Here is a 24,015-nt window from a genome sequence, read left to right on the forward strand (position 1 = left end):
GCCAAAATATCTGGTCACAAAAATAATCTGAGTGGTTCACTTAAAAGTTTGATGGATCTGGATAAAACAGCACAAGAAAGAACCAGATTTATACTTTAGTGCTGGGTGGTTGCAGAGGCTTTGTAAGGGGGCTCCAAAACTCATGTGAACCTCCTTACACAACACATCAAAGCTGTGGCGATACAGAGACCTTAAGAAATGTAACTGTTCAGCACATGCTGCATTTTTACATTTTCAAATTTAGCATTAAAATCACAGACACTCATAAAAACAACTGTTTCTTTTAATTCCCAAACAGCCACACAGATCTTTTAACTGTGTGCTGTTAAATCTATGATCATAATTTATAGGTTCAACCTCACTATAGAGCTACTCAGAGTGTCTTATACACATTTTTTATCATATTGACAAATTCATATTATTTTAGATTAGAGGTCGTGGCTCTTAGGATCCAAGCCTTTGAAGAATATTGAATGTAAAGCTTTGCATGTGATGGACGATAATACATTTTCATTGTAAAAACACTCAGTTTAATGCACATGATCTAAAGCATCAGTGACAGCCATTACTGACATTCTTTCAACATGATGGAACTCTATGATATATCTGAAAACCAACAAGTGGCCTGATAAAAGCTAAAAAAAAGGGCTAAAAGTTTTTCTACGCTGTTATTAATTTTCGTTCTGCTCAAACAAAGCTCTGTAAAGAACAATTCATCATAAAAGTTCAATACTTACACCTGCTAGTGCAGAGTCTGACCTCTGAGTGGGCGATGTTTGTAGAGTGGTACCCATCACTAGCACAGTACGTGCTTACTGATGTTTTGAAGGGATTAATACTGATTAGTTTCACCCACCTAGCTGATGAGCATATATAATAAAAAATAAAAAAAACCCTGTTCTGCACCAAAAGAATGTACATTTTATTGCAAAAGTGCAATTCATTTCCTCAAAGCAATTCTGTTTAGTTTAGGTAAAAGAAGGTGATAAAACCTTTACCAAATCTGTAACTTCCTTTCTGAGATGCACTTGTTGCTCGTGGCAAAACAAAGGAATCTTATATGAGTTTGTGCTCTGTTAACTATACAGATCCATTTTTCAAGGGATTTTAAAAATGCTTCATTTTACTTCCAAATGAGCCAAGATCAGCTTTCTATGCCAAAAAAACCCAAACAAAAATATAAAACCTATTCGAATGAAAACAAAATATGTATTCACCAACTCCACTCTGACAGTGTGAGACTACGGACTGACCTCGACTATTTTCGAGATGAAAAGGACACAAATTGTGTTGGACAACTGGAACAACGGTTGTGAGCCGAAGTGGGTTTAATGTCAAAACAGCAGTCTGGCAAACTGACAATGCACTCACTAGCCCGAGGCCCTGAGGCACACTTCCTATAATTGCAGTCATATTACTGCCTCCACAGTAGTAACATACTGAAACCCCTTAATAGTGTGCTGGCTGAAATCTCCAGATTATAGAGTGTGACCTCCTGGTACTGTAACCCAGCAGTGACTTTGCTGTAGGTATATTTGATAGTTTCATTATGTATGTTTCCCCTTTCTCATAACTGTGCAGCAGCTCGACAAAGACAAACTCATGTCCATTTATTGTACTTGCCGATTAAAGAGAATCTGATTGATGACAGAGCAAGAAATTAATTAAGTTTATTGAATTAATGCGAGAATTAAACATGACGCCTGTTCATCAAAAGTGTAAGCCTTCGTGAGCGCCAAAAGGCCGTCTTCTTCCTAAAATAGCTGAGTGGTGTAGAATCGTTGCAAGCCTTGCACCCTGGTGGCTTACTCGCTGATTTATTCAGTCATTACTGTGAATGATCGGCCCTTCAAAACTCTCCTCTATTATCTGCAGATGGGATGACGAACCATCTTTCATTTTGATTCAAGTATTTATTGCGGTGATTCGGGGTAAAGACCACCTGCCTGTAACCCAAAGAGGCTACCTATCTCTGCAGACACACATGCATACTGTATACATGTTTATTTCTTACCATTCTGAATGTCCAATATGTGGTGTTTGTCTAACATCCACCCGCCCATGTTGGAGGCATCCAGTTCATAGCCTTGTAACACCGCTGTCCTCTTTTCCCAGAGCACCACATCAAGACAGGACTCGTATTCATATCCCACTGACACTGAAAGTAATGACAGCAGACGCCTGTGGTGAGCAAGGTTACAACCTCCTTATAAGACACTTATAGCAGCAATGAGGCTTGTAGCTTATAAGACATTCAGTACATGTCGTCGCCATTTCTTGTATTTCCTGGTTCTGCCTTCTCTTTGGCTGTTTAATTTTCTCCAGCTGGGATGAGTTTAGAAGGCCCATGGGGTTTCTGTGTCTTGCCTGCACTGTTTGGAGTTTATGTATTCTCCTCTCATTTGTCTGTTTTATCTTGTGTAAATGCAAATAAACCACAATTCCAAATAATCAAAATATAAGGTGGCAAGAAATATTGAAATGATCAAAGTTCAGATGGAGCACATTTTAGGAAAAATCACAAATGCTGCAAAATTCTCTGAACTCTCAGTTCATGTTGAGCTTTGAAAATTTTATCAGTAAACTGCGATGATGCAAGTGCTACTAGATGTACCCCACCAGTATATAAATAAGTATGTTCAGTTAACCAGTTATAATATAAAATAATCAAAATATTCTGCATGAAAAGATTCTGTCACTTTATTTTTTCATCAGTATTTCTGACTATTGACCCTTGGCTGTTTTTCCCCCTTTTTTTCCAGGCCTCTGCCTCAGAGGCAATATTTCAGTAAGTGCACAGCTGCTGAAATATCATACATGCAAAACAAAGAAGTCAGCAAAAGAGCAATGGCCTTCAAAAATGCAGCACAGGGGGATTTCAGGATTTCACACCACCTGCTAAATCTTTATTGCACATGATAACAAAAGCAGTCCCCAGCTAAATAACCCTCAATTTAAAAAAAGTAAAATCAATCTTTAAAAGTTCAACTAAGGTTCACTGCCTGAAGGTAGCACAAGTATCTGGCGGTGAACTTATGCTTACACAACATCTTCAGTAGGCAGCTTCACAGCAGGAACTCACCCACAGCCTCCGCCAGGCCAAAGACCTTCTGATTGTAGGCGTCTGTTTTATCCCAGATGAAAGTGTAAGAAAGGTCGGGGAAGGCAGGAAAAGACTTCTGGAACTGACGGCCCATGATGGCCACCATCAGGTGGACTTTCATCAGGCCAAAGGGGAGACGGTCCTGGGTCAGGAGCACCTTGAGGATGGGCTTGTAGCCAGCTGCCCTGGAGCTCAGGTAGACCAGGTTGAGGTCACTGCCTGGTATGGCCACTTGCTCATGAAGGACCTAAGATTTAATTAGCAGTCAGACCAGTGCCAAAGCCACAGCATGGAGTAGACTTAAGTAACAGAGTTAATAGGAGCAACAAACGTATGTATTTAATGACAATAAGTTCAAATGCAGGATAACATACATACAATTTATTATCCAGGTCACATTAAAACGAATTTCATCTCAGAAAAACCTTGTTTGTTGCTAGAAATACATACATTTTATTCTAAGCAGTCAAACATTATGAACTTTTTAGGAAGCCAAACTATTTAAAGAAGAGTTTTTACTTATGCCAGCCACAAACTGCAATCTTCTAAATGCAAATTGAGCTCCACAGGCAGTAAATGAATTCTTCATTATTAAAAGTCTCAGGAAAAAAAAATACTTGAACATCTCAACTAATAATTGACAGAAGTCATTCTTATTTTTTTCGTTTTCGTCCTGGTTGCCTCACATACCGACACTATACTTATGTTGAAGCATGTCCAATGATTTTGATTTCATCCCTCTGATGTAACACAGACAGAATTTGTTCCAAACAGTAAAAACAGCAAAAGCTGCAAAGTCAACTTCTACATTTAGGGATTTACAACATAGATTTGGGCCAAATGGAAACAAACCAAATCCTGAGGCATGTAACCTCCATGCAATGTACCCTTAGAATTTATCAGTGTTGCTATGAGACAATTTATGGCTTAGTGGAGATGCCTCGGTTCAATCAAAGCCCAAAGGCATCGTGTAAGGCAAATCTGTTTAAAAAAAGAGTTTAAAAAACGCAGTTTAAAAAAGGGAAGAAAGCCATGGTGAAAGGAAGATAACAGCATTATTGTTACTCTGTGCTTGTGTATTTTCAGCATTGCTGTCTGTAATACTGGACTCAAACACAGGTCATTCAAAACAATGCGTCATACCAATAAATCTAGGACTGACCACAATCCAATGCCCCTCTATGACATGGATCTCACCTGGGTTTCTGGGATGATAGGACTGTCCTCTGGGGAGGTCTTGTAAAGAGTGGAAAGGGGTGTGGCCAGGATGACGGGGTTGGGCCTGACTAGGCCCGTCAGGTAACAGCTGGGGATGTCGTTCTCTTCCCGCTTCATCACCACCGTGTCCATCACATGAAAGACGTTCCAGGGCAGCCACACTGTTCGGTGCAATGTGGGGAAGGGAGCTCGTTCGTAGCTCAGCGTCAGTGATGCTCCACCGTTGGCCAAGAGGTCAAACCTTCGAATGTTGGAAGGAAATAGACGCGTACGAATTTTAATGCTTAAATAGAAACAGCAACTGAATAACCTGCACTTATCATGTAAAAATACTGAAATCATCTTCTGCAGTAAAATCTTTAGAGGTTTCTTTTACATCTTTGAACTTAATTTTCGTTATTTTGACTCTCATTTCCATTCGTTACAATAGAACTATATACTATACATGTTTCTTAGCTGTCAAAAAGACAACCATTAAACATGATACGCTGAAAACAAGTCAAATGCTTCATCATAACATCCAAACACCTTTATTTTTTATGTAAAGCCAAAAGAATATTTGCAATAATCAGTTATTTTAACAAAGGAATCGAGAGCAAGTAACTGACCTTTCATTAGCAGTGTTAGCACATTTCCAGATTTAATCACCACCATCGCCTTGGATTAGTTTTTTTATTAATGACTAATGATGGCGAAAACTTAGACTGATATAATTTTGAAATGTCTCCTCAAGTTCAAAGTAGCAAAGTAAATATTTATGTTAAGGCTGATAATCCCTTTTTCAAAGGCAGTTTTCCCTATCAAAGTGATCCCTCTGTTCAGTCTCCATATAATATTATTATTCACTGAATCTAATTTATGACTTCTGTTCACTCAGCGTGGTGTTAGAAGACACTTTATGGTTGAATTTGGTTCAGAGTTCTGGGAGTTTTCACTGGTGAACTGGTTTAATTAGTACAACATTACTCAGGGAAAAGTTACTGGTTTGGAAATGAAGGGCGAGTCTTTGAAGTGCTGCTCTATATATTCAGCGTGCTCCACTACCCAGGGGGTAAAGCATCTGCGTAGTGACATTGTATGTATCCACATCCACAAAGGCACACACACACACACACACACACACGGAGATTTGAATACTTGCACATCTCATGTACGCACCCGGACCCGTGCACACGCACACGCAGCGACAACCAAGCTGTGCAGCTGACCTAAAACAGCTTCCTTCTCAAGCTCTTTCCACTTTGGGCAGTGGGGAGCTCACAGCTGCAAGAGGCCAGGCTTTGATGCTGCCCCCCCCTTCTTAACACACTGAGCGGATCTGTTGGCTAACCAAGTGTGATTATCCCCGACCATTTATCACGCTCCTTGTCAGAAGAGTTACAGGGCGGAATATCTGAAGAAATCAGCTAATCCTCGGCTATCTGGGGACCCAAGGATTGTGATTCATAACAACAGCTGTACAATTCTCTGCCACTCAATAAGCCTTTTATTCCACATTGGCAGCACATAAACATGGTTTCTATCTGTTGAATTCGAACGAAGGCTCGGTTCATAATCTCTGACGACCATGTGCGAAATGAAGCTCCTACCTGAGCTGAACGCTCGCTGTAAAATGTGTGACATACGTTTGTCTTGTATGTATTTGCACTCCCATTATTAATAGCCAGTCTGTGGTAATAGCACGAGAAGGTCAGGCAGTAATCCCATGTTTTACTACACTGTGGGCAGATTGATTCTACCCTTGCTGATTCAATGCATTTTAAACAGCCTGGTTCAAAATGGCCTCCACCACTGTGACATTTGCATGAGGAATTGTTCTAGGGCACAATGTGCTGCTGTTTCGATTTGTTTTGAGCACATTTTGGATAACTGCCAGGACAATTCCTCCTCTGCTGGACAGCCTTTTTTTCTTGGATTTTTCCACACGAGTCTGGGGACAGCAGGACATGCTACAAATATATTTTCACCAGGGCAAAGGTTAAAACCCAAGACTGAGCTGGCTGGGTGTCTGCTTGTACACTTGTTGATCGTTGTGTAAAGATGACTGTGTTTTCCGTTGTATGCCCCTAATGATGCACGTGAGCAGGGGAAACTAACTTACATGCCATCTTGCCGTGTGATAGTATAGCCGTACTCTGAGTAGTGCAGAAAAGACACGTTGACTCCAATCAGCGGTGTCCCATCTCCCGTTAGGACCTGACCCCGGATGACTGATGCCAGGCTGTGAGGGCAAACAAACACAGAAAGAGCTGAGTAAACAAACAATGCCAGCCGGTGTCAACAAGCATCCACCGCATCAGCACTGCTAACAACTGTCATCCCCTTGCCCGAGGCATGAGCTAAGAGGTATGACTTACTGATTGTTAAGAACACACACACGTCAGTGGCCGTTACTCATGAAAACGGCACCTAACAGAGCCACTCTCTGTGTCTGTTTACTGCTTTTAAGGACCCATAAATCAGTCGGTTGAGGGCTTCTTGTTAAGATTTTGCAGCATCTTGCACTCGTATTGCAGCATTTATATTCCACAAGAATGCAAATATAGATTTTTTTCATGCATTTAATGCGCAATATAAAAATAGGTGCTGTTATGACAAGACACAACTGAACACACTACGTATAGCTGTAAGGGCATTTCAATTTGTGAGGCCATTGCAGAAAACTGTGGGAATAAAGTGTAAACACACAGCATCTTCTCTAGCCAACAACATTCACAGTTAAATTATCAGTCTCCTCAGTAAAGTCAACTCGGTAAATGAAGTGTACAATACACCCAGCAGTGAGGCTATCAAATGAGATTCACGAGTGAAATATTCACAGTATTGTTATCTGACCTTGCTGAATTTGGAATTTCCCCTAAATTGTATTTGAAGAGGGTGTGATCCAAGTGTGATTATTCCAGCAAGTGCTGTTGCTTCTGAAAAAGAGCCTTTTGTCAGTGTCATACTGAAGTCTTGCGTTCGCTAGCGTGATAAATGTCTGTAGTAATACTTGTGATGAAAGATAATATATCAACAAGAATTGTGTTGGAATGAGCTCTTCAGCTCAGTTACAGACATCCTCTTGATGTGAGAAGTTGCAAAGCCAGGCAAGTGACGTGTCAAGAGGCACTTTATAGGAATTCAGAACAACAAAATTCAATGCTCGAGGCAAACTGTCACAAATGGAAAAAAATGAAGGGTTTTGAAAAAGAAAAGCAGTTCTACAACACAACAGAATCGCCACAGCAATTTTTTATAAGGTGAAGCCATAAGTACTCTAGATGTGAAAGGAAAAATGCAGTTGGAATACAGAACACATACAGTGTTAGGCAGTGACGAGTCAAAAGAGGAGGCTTTTGCTCGTTTAAAGTCTGTGGGCAACAATGTGTGTATACGTTTGGTTCAAAAAGAAGAAAAGAGAATTTTTGAACACACTATGTCCATGTTGCCAACACAACAATGTGTTGGAAACATAAATCTGCCACCAGATGTTCACATATGGTGGCAGATTTATAATTTATGTAGTTCACCCTCTACCGCTGGTCAAACTGTAATGTTACTGGAGCAAATGGCAGCGGCAGTGGTGGTTATAGTGTTGGGTGGGGATGGGGGGTTAAATGCTTCACTTTAGGGTACCTCTGTGGTAGTTAGTCTGGCATGGGGGAGCATTACTCATTTAGTTTCCCCAACTCAGATTTTCCCTGCTGGTAAATGGATTTGCTTCTGGTCAATAGGTTCAGCACCTCTAGCAGTTCATTCCCTGTTTTCCCCTAAAAAAAGGCATTTTCTTGTGCATTTCTGCTTTATAAATCACAAACACGGAATATTCATACATAATTTAAAGCATCAGATATCCTCATCCTCTGCCATTATTCATCACGACTGCTGGGCCTGCAGGTAGAACTTGTCAAACACTAATCTTTATTTTTATATTCTTAAGTGCGAAGCGATTTGTTAAGGTAGTCCTCTGTTTGAAGGTACAGTTAAAGGGAAAGACAAAACTATATTTCTCCATCAACATTTAGCTGTTCCAATTTCTCAGCCGTGGAGCAGAATTTTAAAAGCGTTCCCTCTGCATTTTTCACCGGTGGGCAAAAAATGTTCTATTTTGCCACTTTATCTCCGGGTCATTACGTATATGAGAGTGCGAGCGTGTGTGCGAGAGAGAGCGAGAAAGAAAGATGATCAACAGCTTTAGCCTCTCATTTCCCTCCCGCTTCATGTCTGGTACAACCATCTCCCATCGTTTATTTACTGGCTCAAAGAACAAGGCCACTTAAGAGCCACAGCGAAGGTTCCCTCTTCCTTCCCTGTGACTCTATTAATCTTTTGAGAGGCAGACGGATGATACAAGAACTGAACCACCAAACAAACGCAAAGTCGCACCACCTGCTGAAACCCCAGAAATGAATCATATAATTCATGCATTCTTATCTGTCATTGTGCCAGACTGGCGGTAGAAAAACAACGTCTCAAAACCCAGCGGGAGACTTGTGTGGGGACATGTGATATGGCTGGGGAACTATTGTGCAGGGGAGAGGGTTGGGGGGATGGGGGGGGGGGCACTACACCACAACACATGTTTTATTCTCTGTGCTATACGAGGGACAACTTTACTGCTGAGTTCTGAAACCTGACCACACACTGAAATCGGCTGCCTTTCTCTGGGCTAACACAATGGCTTCTTAAAAATAGAAGGACATGAATGACCTCTAGCTGTGTCTCATTTCTCTACCTTTAAACATCAGATACTCTACGGCTTGGCATAACAGTCACTACCGTCGCTGAAAGTCTTCTCTTCTGGCATTGTTCCAGTGCTTCAGAGACTCTCATAATGTATACTCTGCAAAGGCAGTGGATAAATTATTCATTCTATAACCTCAAATGAATTAAAAAACAAAAAGGGGTCTCCAAACAAACCCTGTCACTACTAAATTCTACTTCATTATATGACTCTTTCAAAATGTACTTCATGTATGCAGTATTTGCCATGTAGCGATAAGATTTAAAAAAAGGTAATTAATTTTGTAAAATTTAGGACTACGCATGTTTGCAGAGCTCCTAAAACACTGTTTTTGACTATAAAACTAACTTCTATGAGGAGATAAAAAGGCAAATGAATATTTTGAGCAAGAGAGCTAATGCCACTGCCAGACATGAAATCGACATTAAGCTGAAGACAATGAGGATGAGGATTACTGAGAACCCGGCTGTGGGGAATTGCCTCATTCTATATTTTCAGTAAAGCATGCTATTTACATAAGGATTACTTTAAACTATTGGCGGAAATATTCCCAAAGCCTTCTGCACACAGTTTGGCAATCATTTTCCTCTCCATCAGTCACAAAACAAACTCTTCTTGTGATTCTGAACAGATGTGGGAATGCACCGAAGTTTACATGAAAAATATAACAGTCTCTTCAGTTTGCACAGAGATATTGTACAGTACTTTAATCATGACGTAAGGTCTTGTTGCTCTTTACATCAAACTTTTCAGTCATACAAAAACCACTAAAAATCAAATTCATGCAACGAGCTCAAGAAAAAGACGTAGGCATAGTGCAAGGTGTCACAATGAATAAAAGGAGTCCTGAGAAACACAAAAAGTTTCAGCTTTTATGCCCATCAGTGTCAAAATGTCTCAGAAGCACAATAAATCTGTGTGGGTAGAATGTGGGGTAAATATATCTAGTGGTGCATGTCAAAGAGTCGAAATCCAAAAGACTAAACTTCTTGAGGAATGTGAGGAAAAAAAATAAAATGATAATAAAAGAAAAGAATAGTTTTTGAGCAGCTTTGCGAGGTTACACTAAACATTTCTGTGTGCAGTTTTTGTTTCTGTGCGTCCAGAGACCTGAGCAGTGTTTGGTTAATTGGTGATTACCCAATTAACACACTGATTGTCTGTCCAGGGCGTACCATGCCTCTCACCGTATGACAGATGGGCTAGGCTCTAGCCCCGCCCCCATGACCCTGAAGTGGATAAGCAGAGGAGAATGTAGAAAACGGGTATAACTGTGATGCTGTTTTTCAGGGTCAAAGTGATGTCCATTTTACATTCTCCAGGTTAAAATGACTGCCTGCACAGAATTTCATGGCAGTGTATCATAGTTGGTAGCAGTGAGCAGCCAAACAACTGACAAATCTGCCGTTCACCGTGGCTAATAATTACAGGAAACTTTCTGCAATCCTGTACCTTCTTATAAAACAGAAATGTCACCTTTATGAGTTATGAACTAAAGAAGTGACTCATTGTCATCAAAGTGGTCATCATGTACAACATTGCAACAACAGGATTTTTCTAATTTTTTCAGTCAGTAATAACTTGACAAAATTATCCGTGTTTGATGTTTTTTGATGGAAGAACAGTTTTAAATGAGAAAGCGTTCTATCAGGTCTCTGTTATACAAACTGTGTGTGACGGGCAGCTCACTGATGCAAAAATTAAATTATGCTGTACTTTCCTTTTTCAATTTGGAAAATCACATGGTCCTGTTATCTGGGTTTAAGCAGTCTAATCCTTATGTTTTCATAGTCATAAGGGCTGATTTTAACAGGGAGCAAGCTTATTCCTGAACCACTTAATCCCAACTTGTAGAATAAATAAATAAAACCGTGTGGCAACCAAGCGACTGTAAACAGGCTTGTCACTTTGACTGCAAAGACAAAGATGTGAGATCCTACGACATTTTCGAGGGGCTGCACAGGTGTGCCTCTCTACCGGTAATGAGACAGCAAACAGCTAACTGGATCCAAATAATTAAAAAGCTGTCAGTAACTCATTAAGCTGCTTACCTGCTGTTGAAAGGGTTATCCCTGGGTATCACATGACTGCCACTGGGGCCGATCAAAAAACTGACGCGTTCATAAAAGCTCTTAGAAGAAGACTGGGCGACTGAACTCTGGCTCTGGCTTGCGATGGCAGCTGGGTCAGGTGAGCCACGACAGTAGGTCTGACCCTGGCAGGCAATCTGAGTGCAGCAGTCTGGATCCATGCAGTCGATGAGCCCGTCTGGAAAACAGGAGGGGCCGGTCAAGACAGGGAGGAAAAGCTCGGTTGACCTGGATATGTTTGGGTTTGACGAAGGAAAACATAAGCATCTCTATTACTGTGTTCACCTCTGATACACAAAGATGACTTCTTACATGAACTTAAGTTCATTAAAGCACCGACAGAGATCCTGCACTGACACAGAGTGTGAAGTGTCTGTCGCCACACGCGAACCTCAAAAGTTCTGGGGTGTTGATTAGGCCAAGGAGAAGTTCATTAGAAATCCAGCTTGCAGAGTTTTAATATATAGTGCCAACAAGTCTTTATAATTGATCTACTGTATATTTTAAAGCATGCTGTTTAACAATCTGCTCTGCCTCTACATTAGCATATTCTTTCCAGTGATGTTTTATGTATGATTGATTTGTTTTGTTTGTTTGCAATGTCACCGAGGAGCCACATCAAAGCCAGTTTTCTGTCTGGTGCAATAAGAGATACGCACCAGTTTTTTTTTCCAAGGCTAAAAAGACAATTTGTATGAAGCTTTTACTTCTTCCTACCTCCCTCGTTATCCTTGCCATCTGAACAGAGCGTTTCGGTCGCTACATCGCATCCCAGCCCTCTCCATCCTGACTGGCAGATGCAGTGCCAGACGTTTTGATCCAGGACGCACCTCCCATTGTTGTTGCACAGCCCGGGGCAGCCGTCTGTCAACACATCACGTATATGTCAAACAGCCAAACGCATCAGGACGAGGAAATCAGGATGAGAAGGCGAGGAAGGGGTGAGAAGACAAGAGCGAAAGGGGCTTTTAGAGTGGACGGAGGAGAAGGAGGGACAAAAATGATAAAAAAAAAAAAAAAAAAAAAAGACAGTAATAAGTGAACGTACGGTACAATACACCTCCAACAGGACTGGGGATGGGGGGCAGGGGAGGTGGGGAGTTGTGAGGCGTTACGGTCGTTTCACATGAGTTTTACTATAATGTGCAACCACAGCGTAAAGGGAAATGCATGGGATAAAAGGACAACAAACCATCTCAGTTGTTTACTTACTGTTGAAAAGCCAGTGGGAGATGCTGCGAATGCTTGTTGAGTCAAATGCTCACAGCAGTGATTTTGTGTTTAAATCAAAGTCTGGATGGCTCTTTTTGAAGTAGCATCTTTTAAGGTTACATGGATCCTCACACTGTGATTTTTAAATGAACTGCAGTCTCTTAATGTCAATTCCCCAACAATTTTCTTGTTTATATGTGAATCAGAATTTCAAGGATCTTGCTCTTCTTCTTCTTTTATTTTAGTTAAAAGTTGCACAAATCCCATTTAAGAAGCTCGAAACACTGTCTTGGAAGTTCATTGCTTTTTCTTTTTTTTTTGCCTGAATATAATTAAAGCAGGAGTAGTACATTGCAGATGTTTGAAGCACTCATGTGAAGTAACAGCAACATCAAAGGGAAGAGGAAGTGTATGTAAATAGCAGGGAGAAGAGTGAGAAGAGGAGGGAGGGTCTAGAGTCTCCACATTTACAGAAAACAGTGCACTTGCTGCCAGATCGCATTCCTTTTAGTGGAGGGTGAAGACAGGGAGCCCAAACATGACTAAACCACACCAGTTCAGGGCGTTTAATCTGGCAGACACAGGGAATTAAGACAGGGAGGAGAAGGGACCGTGGAGTCTGGTGTGAGACTGGTAAGGACGGACAGGAAATGAGGGGACATATCGAGGGGAGCAGGATCACAGCAGAAACATTATGATCGACTTGGACATAAAACAGGTGTATATACGCCGTGCTAGGAAAGACAAAGAGCAGGGAGGGATTGTTCGTGACAATCTCCCTTGGGGGGGTAGTGGTTCAATTTACCTTTATATCCTATCTTGACTGCTCCTATTACACAACCGAGGAAAGGGAAACATTTGGAAAAGAAAATTACTTATCGCTGTGGTGGCAGAGAGCTAAGACTGACAAACACATTTACTTATTGTAACTTACAGGGAGTACAAAAAGTGGAAACCGTGGTTGGCATAAAGCTGATGTACCTGCCAACTTGGTTTAAATATTTGGAAAAGAAGCTTTGCAGGTAGTTTTCCCGAAGATTATTGCTGTCCTCCCCACGTGTTAGCTGCTGCTCTAATTTCAATCTCTCTCCTCTGTATGTATCACAGTGGTTATGGTGATTGAGCCGAATAGCTAATATTAAGCATGAGTGACAGGATGTTATTGATATTACTGAAAGAGAGGGAAGCAGTGAGCTCACCCATTGCTAACACAGTTCACATTTTTTAAGCAAAATAAAGGTGTTCAGCTGGCTCAGAAAAAAAATATCTAGCGTGAAGTGTATAATTTTCAAGTGTAAAGTGTTTTGTTTTTTTTGTTTTGTTACCTGATACTCTTGAATCCAGGGCTAATACATATAAGCCAAGACGGAGTTGCAAAGAGACAGACAGGCAGGCACACAAACATAAAATAGAAAAGAGAATGGACATAAGAAAAAGTTAGTTAAAGATATGTAAATAGGGGGGGAAACTGACAAGTAGGACATTTATGTAAGAGAAGAAGAAGAAAGAGAAGCAGCATATTTAGAGGGATGGATCCACAGTTTTGCTACATCAAGAGGAAACATCTAGCATTTAAAAAGTGAGTCTCGATGTTAGTTAAAGCACTAAGTGATTAATCAGAATTATAGATGCCGATAATGATTTGTATTCTGTCTACAGGAAGCAACATAAAAGAATTCGGCAATATGTTCCCAGTGAAATATTCATTTTAAAACTCTCCAGCTGATTTACTTTGCCATAGAAAGATGGTCTAAAATAACGGCGAGCGCACTGTTTCTCTTTATATCTGTGTGTTATAACACTCTTTGTTGTCAGAGTGTATGAGCCAGTTTCATCTGGGTCTGCTTCAAAACATTTTACTGTCTGCTTGTCAGGAGTATAGGCTCGGCCTCATTCCAATATGAATGCATCATGAAGCAGAATACTATACTTTTTTCCCCCCATCATCTCTCCTTCAGCGATTTTAACAACAGCGTGCCAACGAACCAGCAGCACACAAAGACAAATACAAAACACCTTAGCGGAAAACTGCAGTACTGAGAAAGCAGCAACAATGGGTTAAGCCTTGCATATGAAACAGGATCTAGATCCATGTGACAATACAATGGCCAAGGAAGTCCTCTATTCAGACTCTGACCATGTAATGTGATTAAAAGACGCTTTGTGCAAATGGCAGTTATTCAGGATTTGAAAGACAAAATAGGCTCCCAGTCGTCCAAGAAAAGGTAACGCACTGCCTATTCATTGACCCTGCATCCAAAGCAAGGAGTTACTTTCCTGCTGGGAACCTTAAACAGAAGGAAGGAAAGAAAGCGAAAATGGATGATGCACAGTCGGCGCTTAGGAGGGAAAGATTAATAAGATCAGGAATGTGACCCCTCCAACAACTCCCTCACTGCAATCTCGTCTCCCCTTGGAGATGGATATGCGCTGCGGACAGCGGGATTGCTGATGAGAGAACTTGTAAATACATAATTAGGGTTCAAGAGTTTGGAGTGCTAGATCTTTGTTTCAGAGAGAATGTGTCGGCATTGAGAGGTTGGAAATTACACTTGGGGGAATGCTGCTTGAAGCGGCGGGTCAAGGTTTAACTACAGGACCTTTGACAAAGGGTAAGGTGTGAAGGAAGCTTGAGTTAAAGGTCAATAGGAAGTGACATCTCAGAACTCATTATCCTCATTAATGCCAGGTGAAGCACTGCCATTTCAGGAAAATGATATTCCAAAGAGGCCTACCCGTGGCTTTTTGGCTCCCTAAATACCTGCCCTTGACTCACTAAAAGAGGCGTCACTTCAGCAGGCGAAAGGTTGAATATCTAAACCGATGCTCTAAATTACAAAGTTAATTGTAATACGGCGTCGCAAGAAGATTTTTTTTCTTCTCTCTAAAGAGACGAGATAACATCTGTGCGTAAGATCCCGGCGCTTCTTTTTTTAAACTTGGAAAATGTTTCGTTACATCTTGATTTAAAAGCAAAACTGGCAACCTTGTAACAGAAATTCATTTTGTCAAGTTTCTCTCTGTTTCCAAGGTTTAATTCTAGTTTTAATCCACCTCCAGTACATTTATACTCACCACAATATTAGACAGCAGGTAAAAGAAAAATAGATTTGTTGAACAGAAGCTGGTGGCCAAAAGGATCAGCAGCCAACAAAATTTTTTTTAAAATAAATAATAAAATTCATCAAATTAATAACAATGAACGAAATGAATACATTGAAAAATGGTGCTATTATGTTCAGTATAGTCACCGAAGCTAGTGGGGGTGGAAGCACTCAAAGCTTTTACTGAAAAAGCAGCGAGACCGTGTAAATAGAGTCACTCTGAAGGAAAATCTGACACTAAAATGCTCAGTAATTATTGTAAAAGTGTTTATACCATAAAATTTGGATTATTCTCCAGCACCTAAATATTTACACGAGAAGTGCTTTGTTATTGCATCTGGTTAGTTATTGAGACAAAAAGGTTTTTATATAGTTTCAAAAATGCGACAGGTTTGATAAACTGATGTTAAAAATCCGTAATAAACATGTAGCAGAGTAAATCTTTTTGAGTTACCCTCCAACGCTGACTGTGTCTGACAGACATTTAGAAGAAATGTTATAAGACACAGAAATGTTTAGAAGATATATAAATATATAAATAAACATTAAAAAAAAGGAAGATAAGGATAAAGATCATGGATACAGTGTTTGGTTCAGTGATCTCTGAAAATTGGATTGCAAGACGCAGTTGTTTACCTCTAAGCTCTGTGAATATCATCAAAAACTACTCATCACTTGCCATGCTAAGGTAGTTGTATTGAAAAGGTAAGCAGCGACAGCAGTACCACAATCTGTGCCTGATGCTTGAAGCTGCGCTGAAAATACTGACATTCACACTCCAGAGCTGCCCTTTTAAATCTGCCCATAAATGAATTTCCTCTGCAGTTTGTGCCCTTCTGTCAAGGGTGTGTAGGTGTACGTTACTGTATGTGTCACCATGGCTCACCGATGGTGCAGTGTTCACCCGTCCAGCCCTGGTGGCAGTCACACTTGCCCTCTCGGCAGACTCCGTGGTCGATGCAGCGTGGGTGACAGTCCCTCTGCTCACATTCTGGTCCTGTCCAGCCTTCCTCGCAGTGACACACACCACTTATGCAGGAGCCGTGGGGGCCACAGTCCACCACACACACCTCTGTCGCAAAACAAAGAGCCATGGAGACATGTAGCTTCTGTTCCTTGAAAAGTCCTTTTTCCCCCTCCCTTCTAGACTCGTGTATTTTTGTATGCTGAATAGATGCATCTGCCAACGCAGAAAAAAAAACGCTCTGATGTTTGCTAAGTGTGAGCTTCCTCAGTTAAAGTGGGCCAATAAGTTTAACTGTAAACAAGACATAAAAACCGTGCAAGAAAAATCCCGACACTGCAAGGCAACTACTTCAATGTCTGACACTATTTCATCTAAAGAGTCAAAATTACTGCTATCTGTTAAAAGAATGTTTAAGACGCATCGTTATACACGGGAAATGTCAGGCCTTTGCTGCTTTCTTGTGCAATATGGATCTCAGTGGACTTGTTGTGGAAACAATTCGTTTTAAAAAGAGTGTAGACTGGAATGCACGACAGACATAAAAAAAAATAATTTGCATAGAAAAAATGTCCTTTTAAGTTTTATCCTGCTGCTACTTTACCAAAATGCAGACTGAGTGGTAAGAAAAAATAATATTTCTTCATCTACAATTTATCATATTAATCTTAACATATGACATGATCACTTTTATGGATCCAGGTGAAAATCCTATGTTTCCCATGTAGCCTTTAAACGACTGTACACTGCAATATGCACGGGGTGTACTGAAACTAGTTCAAATGCACACTGAAGAAATGAAAAATTAAAGGTTATAACATTCAAATATTCTGTATGTCCCATTGGAGCACTCGTGTTGGCCACACCTCCCACATTCCTTTCGCCTCTCAGCAAGGTGCAGACAAACAAAGAAACAAAGAAACAAAGAAAAAGCTCTGAAAACATAAGATTCAGCCATTTGTTTGCACCATTTTGAATCTCTGAGTTCGGTATTTGGGGAGTTGCCATGTTGTAGTCTGGAGCCAGACGAAAGGGTAGAGTGCCAAGTTATCAGCTAAGGCTAGCAGGGTGCATTCATACACTATATGGATGCATCTCACAGATAAGTACCTGCTAATTAGCACCAACATAAATAATAACATGCCATCTGTCGTAAGGGCGAGTGGAAGCAAGTGGATGGATGGATAAATAATACTAGAAATTCACTGATTGACAAAAAAACAAAGAAATACGAAGAGAAAAAAACAGCGAGACCTCTAGCACGATCTTAAATAACTGTCCACAAAAAACGTAAAATTTGCAACATAATTAAATTTAAAATGTGCCAAAAGGATCAAACACTACAAACATGGAGGATAGCTCCAGTTCAGTGACTCAAATTAGCCGTCTGTCAAACCACCACCTGTCTTTCAGAGAAGCCCCTCTCGCTTGTTAAGCAGTGCTGTATCAATCATGTTTCGTGGTCCAAGATCCTGCTGCATCCACAGAGGCTGCAGTCTTTTTAACGTGTCGTAATGCTGTTTTATTTAATAGAAAGAATCATTTTCTATGACTATGTGGATGCTTCAGAAAAAAATCAGGGCCATTTCACACAAAAAGCGACATGCTGTGCGCCGACCGCTAGGTTGACCAAGTCGGAAATTATGGTTGCACTGGCTGCTGCGCTATGCCTGTAATATGGAATTTCTGTCTATTACATGAGCCTGCTCTGGTCATTCTGTGTTTCTATTGGTTGTGTGAATGTTTGACATACTGTACTGCTGTCAAAAGTCAACCATAGCAGGTGCTCTTCGACTATCCTGCGCTTCACCGTTGATATTAAGCTTTGGATCATGACTTTTTCCACAGTAATTCAAACAACACATCAATATATTCAAAACCATCCTTGTGTTGTGGATGTGATCTTAGACGTTCTATTAACGGTTTTTTGAGTTTTTTTCTCTGTTTTCAGCATTTTTCTTGCTTCATGTTTGGCTTTGCCCGTTTACCCTCAACAAAACCTTTTACTAAGGGAAAATTTTTTTTATATATTATTTATCATTTGATTCTAAGTCAGGTAACCCACCTTTACTAACTCTTCAAATGTCATTGTTATTTATTTTTGCATTTCTGTTTATGTCCATAATGATAGAAAAGCCATTTTTGTTGTTGTTTTTTCCCCGAAATACTTCAATCAGAAAATATTCTATCATCTTTAGCGGGAAACTAAAGAGCTAACTTCTTGCAAAGTTCCAACTCCACTAAACTTTGTAAATCCTGTTTTCATAGCTTCTTGGATGTTAAACTTTATTGAAAAACCTGGGAGAACAGCCACACTGATTATTTTGTTGGAGCTGAAAGAATTCAGACTGTTTTTAACTTTTACCCGCCCCTGAGTGTTTGATTTTGGGAACCAAAGGAGTCTTTGGACCTGGAAATGACGTCAGACTTAACCAGCGGATAATACATAGAAAAATAATCCCATAAAATAAACTTCTTTCTTTTGTACCAGGCTGTAAACCTGCTTTTCTTCTTCTCTCAAGTTTGGCCTTTTAACACGGAAGTCTATGAAGGTTTATCTGCTTTCCGAGCCCAAAACAAGTTGCATTTGGAAGAAATGGGCACCTTGGACTTTTCTCTTTTTTCCCCCTTAACCCGAGAAGTTGCTTTGTGCTACTTCTTTAGATAGCAAAGTGTATAAAATAATCACTTATAGACTCTTTATAGCTATATAAAAATAAGCACTTGGTCTTCTTATTAATAACGTATGACTCATTCGACATCTAGCTGATAGGAAATTTATTTCTCAATAACATCTTTCTCCCATTTTCAGTAAAACCTTTTTTTTTTTGCCTGTCCCATTTGGTTCTTTAGCCATCAGAATTGTTGCCTGAAGACCAACAAGGATACCCAATGGATTTACTTTGCCAAACGGATCATCGTGGCATTGCCGTATTGGTCCATTTGATCGACCTTTGTTTTTATTATTTATTTTATTTTATTTTCAGTTGTTACAGACGGGACAGACACGAGTGAGGGATAGGAAAGGGAGAAAGAAAGAGGAAGGAAAAGAAAAACAGAAGGGTCATTTTCAGTAAAACTAATGCTCATGACAGTATCGTAATAAAAGGACATTTCTTTCCAGCACGCGCACAATCAACAGTTAATTTCTTGCTTTTGCTGTAGCTCCTGTAACTATTTTTTTAAAATTCAAATTATTTCACAAACTGTTTTTTTTTTACAAGTGTGGTTACCATCAAATGAAACAAAGCCTGTCATCACCATAAAAGCATTGAACAATGAAACACTGCAATTACTGTGTATCCAAAAACTTCCAAAACAACCACTTTTAAGGTTTTACATATTACGAACACTCATTTGCATGGCGTCTTGGCAGACTGAGGCGAGGGTTATGGATTTAAGTGGGTTCTTATAAAATGTTAGATCAGCATGTCTTCAAGTATGGAGTTCTGAAAAAAAACTGAGCAGCTGTTATAAATCTGTGTTATCTTTACAAAATTCAAATGATTGAATCCATGGGTGGTAAGTAAATCAGTCTGTACGAGGCTAAAGCTAATGCTCAACAATCTGTGGCTGCTCTTGTCTGGGAATAAGAAATGTTGATTTCCTGGAACTAAGAGCTTCAATCAAAGCTTTCGAACAGAAGAGCCATAAAGCTTTCTGCTGTGACAATAGCCGTCAGTGTGCGAGACGAAAGAAGCTCAAGTATGTCCTCAAATTCTAAGTGACTATAAATGCTATAGAAAATTTAGAGCCGCATGACGAAAAAGTTAGGTGCTTTTTTAAAACTTGGTATAGCTGTCAGTGAAAGCAAATTAGCCAGCTTCATTCTGCTGCCCAAAATGTAACAAGTCTTAGATGTTCATGGTTTTTTTTGTTTCTAAAACCAATCCACCCCTGCTGCTTTTCCTATGTTCATCCCCTTTACTGAGGCTCTTTTAACTCTCTGTTCCAGCATTCTGAATAGAGTTTTTCTTCGATTGACGGACCTTGGATGGTTCTGATTAAGCTGAGCCGACACTGTAGAATATTAAGTGTGCCTCTGGAGAGGAGTCATTCAATTCCAAAGGAATACCTCCTTCCCATAGAATCTATGCAATCAATTTTTCATTAGTCCAAAAGTGTTTATCTGCCTTTAACATGCCCCTGACTGAGAGGTTGTGGGCGGTCGATTCATGCTACGCGCTTGTTAATTAAAGTTTATTTAATTAAAGAAGAACCGCAGCATTAATTACGAAGGAATTCTCCACCCACCCAGGTGAGTAAACTCCCTAAGTTGTGGACCGCACTGAGGCCACCCTCACTATTGACAAGCCTGAGATATCTTGCTGAGTGAGAGGATTGTGTTTGAAATGTCAAAAGGTTTAATAGAATAACAAATGACTTCTCTTTCAAAAAACAGAAAATAAAGTGAGACACAAAAGAAAAGAAGAATTTTTTTCACCAACAAAATTCCTTTTTTTTTTTTTCTTGAGTGCCAACCAAACTGGCAACATGCTGCTTCAAAAAGCCTGCACAGGCATCTCAAACGTACCATCCAGCCTTCTTATGCTTTCATTTCTGCTTGAAGTTCAGCCAAAAGTAATATATTCAACAGCCTTTTATACTGACTGAAACAAACTCCAACTTTCTGGTTTTAATTGTTTGACTCAGCATGTGTTTTTCTCTGGTTTTAACGCACAGAGAAATAGTGTATTCCAAGAGGGGGGAACTGCAAATAAATCATCTACATCTCACACACAGATAACAGATGGGAGGGGCCAGCCTTTGAACTATCATGTCACCTACCTGTGTCGAGAGATAAACTGCCTGAATGCAAACCTGGTAACAAATGAAAAGGGTGTGCTGTGAGCAGCTGGGAATACTAATTGTTCTCATCTCCTCGAAAATAAACCTAAAGCTGCAGCAAAACTACATTGCATTTATGATGTTAAAAATACATTTGTGTTGTTCTTCAAGAAGAACATATGCCAGGTCAAGGAAAAGTAGCGTGGAGTCGACGCTTTTGTTCTGAACATATGCTGCGTTTATAATCTGCACATGCTACAAGTGTTCACTACACAACTTTGACGGCGTGATCACATCGGCAGTTTGAGTTATTCAGCCTGTGACAAAATGAGGCAGTTGCCTTTTTTTCCTTTTTTAAAAATAAATAAATAAATCATTTAGGTTCAAACTGGTAAGCAAATCAAAACCCATAACATCAGATCTGGTAATCCAATTTAAGCAAAGTCATATGCTGGTTTTGTAGGTTTTTTAACAAAGAAAGTTTAGGAAGAAAAGCAAAGCATGAACTCAGCAGAACTAGGACAGATTTCAGTCTAGACTTATGTCCAAACATGAGTGACTCATGTCATTATTTGTCTCCTTATATCCAACAAAGCCTTTGTGTCGAGTTTGTTTCCTGGAGTCAGGTGAAATTACTTTCTTACTTTCACTTGGTAGACAGCTGAGATTTGGGGGGGTTTTTTCTGATATTTTAGAGTGTTTGTGTCATGTAAACAGACATTTGGTATTGTTATTCCCATTTGCCCATTTGGGAACGCTTCCTCATCATAAAACATACTGTCTTTAGTTGAAAATGTTGTATTGTGAAAATAAACAAGAAACGGGGTGGTATAAAAAAGGTGTAACCAACAGCAGTGCTCATAAAACACCAAAGCAACATGTATTCATGGCTCTTCAGATGAGAAATGTCAGTCAGCCAAACTCCTATTCATCATTATCTGTTGGTGCAGTCCCAGGCTATGATTCAGTGGAACTCAACAAATGAATAATTTTGTTTCCTTTGTGCTTTATGTGTGAGAAAGCTGAGAAACACTGATTTATGACTGATTTCAAATGTTCATTCCAAAACGTGGCATATTCATTTAGGAAAACAAATTGTTCTTCAATGTTCTTTTAATGATATTTCAAAAACATCAGTGATAAATTACCTCAAATTGTGTCGGGTTTTTTTTGTAAATTATTAAAGATCAAATCATAAATCACACAAATTTCTCTTCTAATTCCTTTTTTTAATTTCTATTCAAAATTTAAATAATTGTTGCTTAGGTTTCTTAATAAGATAACCAGAAGTAGATGCACCGCACTGTGTGAGACAGCTTTTATTTCAACTTAAAACCGGTAATAAAGGCTTATACATCTGCTGTTTACGATACCCGGTGTCTGTGCACAGCAAGAGGGGGAGTTTATTTGGAATACACGCAGAGAAATGTGGTACCAATTACTCGTTAGAGAAACTTCTTCCACAAAAAAGTGAAAAAAAAATACTATAGATCTCGCTGCACTGTCTGCATTGACTTGTTTGTGGAACAACCCTGCACTAATCAGCAATGCGACAGACAAATACAATAAAAGACTACAGATTTAACACCAACTTGCTTTAATTCTATTTTGGCAAATGTGTAGAATTTGAAAATGTGCCTAAAATATGAAAAAGACCAAAAGCAGAGCTGCGACACAGACTAGGCAAACTTCTGTCATTATATTAATGAAAATCAAGTTAAAGCTGAAGCTCAATTAGTCGGTTGACAGGAAAGCAAAGGAACGAAATAGAACGGTATTAAATAGTGTGTCACCTTTCAAGGTAAATGGTCTTGCTGAGATCCAGTGTGATACGTTTTTATTCATTTCATATTTAGCTCCAATTCACAGATTTCTTCTTGACCTTAAGGTATGTGTGTGTCACCGTTTTTCATCACATTAAGGTTTCACTGAGCAAACTATTAATTAAAATGAATTATTAAATAGAATTATTCTTTAATGACTTTGAAAATAATAATTATTACATAACCTAAAATCATAAACCCCACACACGATAGCTTTAGGAGGTGGAAAGAAAGCGAAAAAGCGTTCTGACCTATGGAGCAGTCGGCACCTGTCCAGTTCGCCTCGCAGATGCAGGTTCCCGAGTCGGTGTTGAAGGTGCCGTGACTGGAGCACTGCTCTGGACAAGTGCTCTTCAGGATCTCACAACTGATCCCTCCCCAGCCTGGGTTACAGTGGCACTCGCCATGATGACAGGCTCCGTGACCAGAGCACGTCGGGTCCACACAGTCCACTGAGGACACACAGCAAGTGTGACAGCAATGTCAGTTTACCACTTTTAGATTGGATATAACCCTACTTATTTACCCTGGCCACTTTGAGTCTGCTACCAGCCAAAAATCATTTTAGAGTGGAAATACTTGAGTGCCAGATGATGGCTGGTGAGGCGCAGCTGAAATTTTTTGCAGGGTTTGGTGGTGGCCAGTAGTAATTTTCCACCCTATGTTCAACCAGCTCCTCTACGGTATATTATAGGGTGCTTCCAACATACTGGCAGCATAATTATGCTCCATTACAGGCGATAGGAAAAGCAGCACAATTAGTGTCTAGACAGATACAATCAATTACTATTAACAATTTGCAGACCAACTTGCTGATCTAGGTTAATAATTGGCAATTATGACCAACATAATCAACCCATTACTAACAAGGGATAATTTCCTGCAACGTTTTTCTGATTGCGCCGTGCATTTCTGATAGAAGTAACTTTTAAGTTTAAACTGCAGATGTCTATTATTAAAAGATACCTCCGTTATAAAGCTTTCAAA

The 24,015-nt window shown here is 39.8% G+C and overlaps 1 protein-coding gene across 6 annotated transcripts in view; it reads right to left on the reverse strand.

The window, feature by feature from the left end:
* Window positions 1–24,015, reverse strand: part of si:dkey-237h12.3 (teneurin-3) — a 142,361-nt gene that overhangs the window by 24,695 nt on the left and 93,651 nt on the right. For 4 of the 6 annotated variants that reach the window (XM_005726484.1, XM_005726488.1, XM_005726485.1 and 1 more), the window contains 10 exons: window positions 23,280–23,480; window positions 16,340–16,525; window positions 13,675–13,695; window positions 13,155–13,178; window positions 11,855–12,001; window positions 11,099–11,315; window positions 6,423–6,542; window positions 4,301–4,562; window positions 3,083–3,350; window positions 2,015–2,158 (listed from right to left, as the gene is read on the reverse strand). In XM_005726484.1, the coding sequence (XP_005726541.1) occupies window positions 2,015–2,158; window positions 3,083–3,350; window positions 4,301–4,562; window positions 6,423–6,542; window positions 11,099–11,315; window positions 11,855–12,001; window positions 13,155–13,178; window positions 13,675–13,695; window positions 16,340–16,525; window positions 23,280–23,480 (1,590 nt within the window). The remainder of the gene's footprint in view (window positions 1–2,014; window positions 2,159–3,082; window positions 3,351–4,300; window positions 4,563–6,422; window positions 6,543–11,098; window positions 11,316–11,854; window positions 12,002–13,154; window positions 13,179–13,674; window positions 13,696–16,339; window positions 16,526–23,279; window positions 23,481–24,015) is intronic. The other 2 variants (XM_005726487.1, XM_005726486.1) reach the window with 1 other exon arrangement.

Source organism: Pundamilia nyererei, unplaced genomic scaffold (assembly GCF_000239375.1).
Source record: "Pundamilia nyererei isolate P.nyererei 1_Seehausen unplaced genomic scaffold, PunNye1.0 scaffold00020, whole genome shotgun sequence".
NCBI lineage: Eukaryota > Metazoa > Chordata > Actinopteri > Cichliformes > Cichlidae > Pundamilia > Pundamilia nyererei.